Source organism: Rousettus aegyptiacus, unplaced genomic scaffold (assembly GCF_014176215.1).
Source record: "Rousettus aegyptiacus isolate mRouAeg1 unplaced genomic scaffold, mRouAeg1.p scaffold_m13_p_2, whole genome shotgun sequence".
Taxonomy (NCBI): Eukaryota; Metazoa; Chordata; class Mammalia; order Chiroptera; family Pteropodidae; genus Rousettus; species Rousettus aegyptiacus.
In genome coordinates, this window is record NW_023416295.1 from 126,656,552 (window position 1) to 126,661,242 (window position 4,691).

The following is a 4,691-nucleotide window of genomic DNA, read 5'->3' on the forward strand; positions in this document are numbered from 1 at the left end:
ATAAGCACAGCATCTGTGGGTTGCTTGCGGAATCTTAATAGGTGGCTCCGAAGGCACACAGGCTGGGGCTTAACTTGGCCTGCAGCTGAACCCCTCTGAGGACTGTGCCACTGGACACCTACTACACAAAGCCATGCTAATAAGACTGGGACACCCAGGAACTTTGCTTAGTCCATAGAAACAGACACTGAAAGGCAGCTAAAATGGGAAGACAAAGAAGCAGAAACCATATGAGAGAACAGAACAGAGATCCAGGAATAATGGGATCAAGCAATTTAACAGATGCAGAGTTAGAAACACTGGTTATAAAAATGTTCGATGAACTTAGGGGAAGAGTAGATGAATTCAGTGAGAACTTTAACCAAGAGCTAAAAAACATAAAAATGGAAATGGAAATTATAAAAAGGAATGAGTTTGAAATGAAGAACACATTATCTGAGATGAAGAGTATATTAGAAGGAATCAACAGAGTGGTTAAAGAAGAGGATCGAACCACCTTTATAGAGGATGGGGAGAGCCAAGGACATTCAATCAGGATGGCAAGAAAAGAAGCCAACATTATAATAATAATAATAATAATTTTGAAGCCTATGGGACAAAATTAAATGTAAAATCAACTGAGTCATAGTGGTACCTGAAGGGGAACAAGAAATAATGATGGAAAACTTCCCTAACCTGGTGAAGGAAATAGACATACAACCCCAGGAAGCTCAGAGAGTCTCCAAAATGTTGAAGCTACAGAGGCCCACTCCAAGACACATTATAATTAAAATGCCAAAGGTTATATACAAAGAGAGAATCTTAAAAGCTACAAGAGAAAAGCAATTAGTTACCTACATGGGAGCACCGTTAAGCCTGGCAGCTGATTTCTCAAAATAAACTATGCAAGACAGAAAAGTTTAGCAAAAAAAATTATTCAATGTAATGAAAACCTCGAATTTACAACCGAAAATACTTTACCCAGCAAAGCTATCATTTAGAGTAAAAGGACAGATAAAGAGCTTCCCAGACAAAAATAAGCTAAAGAAATTTATCAACAAGAAGTCACTATTACAGGAAATATTGGAGGGCTTACTTTAGAAGAAAAAACATGTATCAAAAATAGGAATAAAGAATGGTAATATCTACTTCCCCATCTCTAAGTATCTCAAATGGAAAAGAATTGAGTGCACCAACCAAAAGCTAGAGTGGCTGAATAGATAAGAAAAAATATATTTTTTACCACCTACAAGAGACTCACTTCAGATGAAAAGACATACACAGACTAAAAGGAAGGGGATAGAAAAAGATATTGCCCTGATGGACCTAGAGGGTATTGCACCGAATGACATAGAGAACGACAAATATCACAGGATTTCGCATACATGTGGAATCTGAAGAACAAAATAAACAATAAAAATGGAAATAAACCCATAGATACAGAATGTTTTGAGGGCTACTAGATGGGAGGAGGGTTAGGGGAGAACGGCGGCGAAAGGGCAAAGGGATCAAGAAGTATAATACTACAGTTACAAAATAGACAAAGAGATATAAAGTGTAGCATAAGGAAACTAGTTAACATTGTGGAAATAACTATGTAAGGAAGAAGAGTGGTACTAGATTTAGTGGGGTGATCACTTTGTGAATTATATAGCTCTCTAATCACTATGGTATATAACTGAAGCTAATGTACTATTGTGTGCCAACTATAATAAAAAAAACTCATTGTACAATGTAAATATGAATAACTAATTGTCTATTATATTTCAATAAAGCCAGAAAAACTGTAGTAAGAGAGTTCAATCTTAATATAAAATTCTTTAAAAATATATAGCATATTTTACCCATTTGATTTTTTTACAATTATTTTTTCATGTCATAAATTAACATTTTTTTCAATAAGTATTATGGTCTTTTTTTAGGGATTGTGAAGCTTTTTCATTCAATTTATTTGAAGGCAATAATATACACTCGCGTATACATCAATATACTCGAGTGTATATTATTTTAAAGCAGATTTTAGATGAACAATATAAGTAAAATTTTAGTGATGCTGTTATTATAAAGAGAAAGCTTAGGTCAAAACAGCGAGTAGTATAAAGTTCTCCAGGTTTGGTTTGTTTATTCGTGTCGTAGGGGGAAGAAGAAATGGTTTGTAAAGTAAAAATGACATTAAAATTGAGACCTAAAAGAAATTTGGAGTGGAAGAATGAGGGAAGGAACAATTTATTTTCTTTCTCTTTCACAGAAGCAATAGTAAGTGCAAAATGCTGGCAATACCAGGAGAGAGTCCAAAGGGATGGTCATTTGAGTTGCATCCCAAATAGGTGGGAGAACACACATCAATATGAAAATTTATTTAGTAGTTTTATGAGCCCTTTTGAGAAAAATTGATAGACCTGTGGTAGTCTTCTAATCTATAAGCCATTTATTTCATGGAAAATTTAACTATTACTTTTATTATAACTTTTCATTTGGACTTTATTTCAATTACCTTAGAATTCCATGTATATTATTGCCTTGGTTTCTTTGATTTTTTTAAAAAAAATTTGTTTCCATATTACAGAGACCTTGTAAATTAAAGTACATTTTAGGTTTAGATAGTCATTATTTTAGCAATTACATATTTTTGACAATGTTATTAATCTTTAGTTCCTCAACTACAATTACCATTTTGACATATTACTTATAATTTCATATCCATTTAGAAAAGAACTTTCTCTCACATTTATTTAAGATATTATTTAATCTGTATAACCTGTGAATCTTTTAATTTTCAGCATTTTGTGTGCATGTGTGTGCTTGTGTGTATTTATGAATAAACCCCAGGATCCCAGGTAATAAATTCTGCTGCCATTTAAAACACTTTTATTTGAGTATGTATTAATTTTCATTTCCTTCACTTTTCAATTTTATCATGCTCATTCTTGCTAATAGTGCTTTCAAAAATTTCTAGTAATATAAGATTAGCGGGCTAAAAAGTTCAAGGATATTATCAATTAAAAAAAAATCTTTGGAAACAGTATCTCTACCTGGAACTTGACCTTCTAAGAACGACTCTCAATAAACCTTAATTTAATCCATTAAAATTTAAAGCAACATTTAGATTGGAAGATTGGAAGCATACTTTAAATCAATTACTTTCTTTCAAGTCCAAGAAAATATAAAATAAGCTATTTATTTCTTTTTTTGATTTGGTTTTTGTTTTCTTTTTCTTCATTTCAACTTTGTAGATTAGAAGTATAACCAGGCTTAGATTTACTGGAAAATCATTATCGAGTCTTCTGATTGGGATCTTACCCACAAAGAGGTTTGCTTGCAGGGGGATTAAAGAAGTGAGCTCATGCTGTGGAGTGTGTTCATTCTGGGTGCAATAAATGTTTGAGAAAGTTAAACCAAATAGAGATCAGATCAAAAAGAGACAAAGAGATTTAGAGCTTCATAGTACATGGTTAGCTTGATATTTGATTTCTGTACTAAATGTTCTCTTATTTCCTGAAGGTCAATGCAATTTTTTTTAAGAAATCACTGAAGGCTTGTCTCACTTGTTTGTTTCTCAGAGTGTAAATGAATGGGTTCAACATGGGAGCAATGGATGTCAGTAGCACTATCACACCCTTATTAATAGCCACTGATTCTTTTGCTGAAGGCTTGATGTAGACAAAGATACAGCTTCCGTAGCTGATGGAAACCACAATCATGTGAGAAGAACAGGTGGAAAAGGCTCTTTTCCTTTGTTGGGCAGAGGGGAATTTTAGAATGGTCTTGATGATGTGTATGTAGGACAGAATGACACACACAAGCGTCAGAATGAAGGTCAGCACAGCAGAGACAATAACCAGCTGCTCTATGAGCCACGTGTCTGAGCATGAAATCTTCAGGACAGGAGACGCTTCACAGAAATAATAATCAATGACATTTGAGTCACAGAATTTCAAATTTATAAAGAAAGTAAATGGTGGGATTATGATCAGCAAGCCAGCTGTCCAACAACAGAGGACAAACCTCTTGCAGACTTTGCGGCTCATGATGGTCACATAATGCAGGGGTTTGCAGATGGCCACATAGCGGTCATAGGACATTACGGCCAAGAGGAAAAATTCTGTTACTCCACTGACGTCCGTTAGAAAAGCTTGAGTGAGACAAGCGGGATATGTAATTGACCTGTCACCTGTTGCTATGTTGTACAAATACCTAAGGTTACAAGAAGATGTGTATGAAATTTCTATGAAGGCAAAATTCTGTAGGAAAAAGTACATGGGTGTTTTAAGGTGAGAATCCACTACAGTGAGGGTTACGATGGTCAGATTCCCAGTTATACTCAACATGTAAGTGAATAATACAAACATAAAAATTGGAATTTGAAGTTTAGGGTCATCAGTTAGTCCCAGCAGGATGAAAGTTGTTATTGTATGGTTTTTCATCACTGAATTTTATTCAATTTTACATAAAATTTAAATATATCTCATTTGAATAGAGTGGCATCACGGCCAGGTAGCAATAAACAGTGAGTACTAGAGACAGTAAATTAATTTACATGGAGTTTGCTCTATAAATTATTAATTCATATTACCAGTGCTCTGTTGGCCTTTGCCATTGAACTGTTCATTTTATTGTTTTGGCAGTTTTGTGATAGACTTTAAAACATATTTAAAAAATTGCTCTACCATCCCATGTTCTTTTTGTATTTCGCAGTTTTATACCATATCCAA

General features: G+C 34.0%; 1 protein-coding gene across 1 annotated transcript; it reads right to left on the minus strand.

Moving 5' to 3' along the window:
• Positions 1–3,467: 3,467 nt before the first annotated feature.
• LOC107511348 (olfactory receptor 6C2-like) lies at positions 3,468–4,403 on the minus strand. Its single transcript, XM_016145660.2, has one exon. It carries the CDS (start codon positions 4,401–4,403, stop codon positions 3,468–3,470), a length of 936 nt encoding a protein of 311 aa, XP_016001146.2.
• Positions 4,404–4,691: the final 288 nt, after the last annotated feature.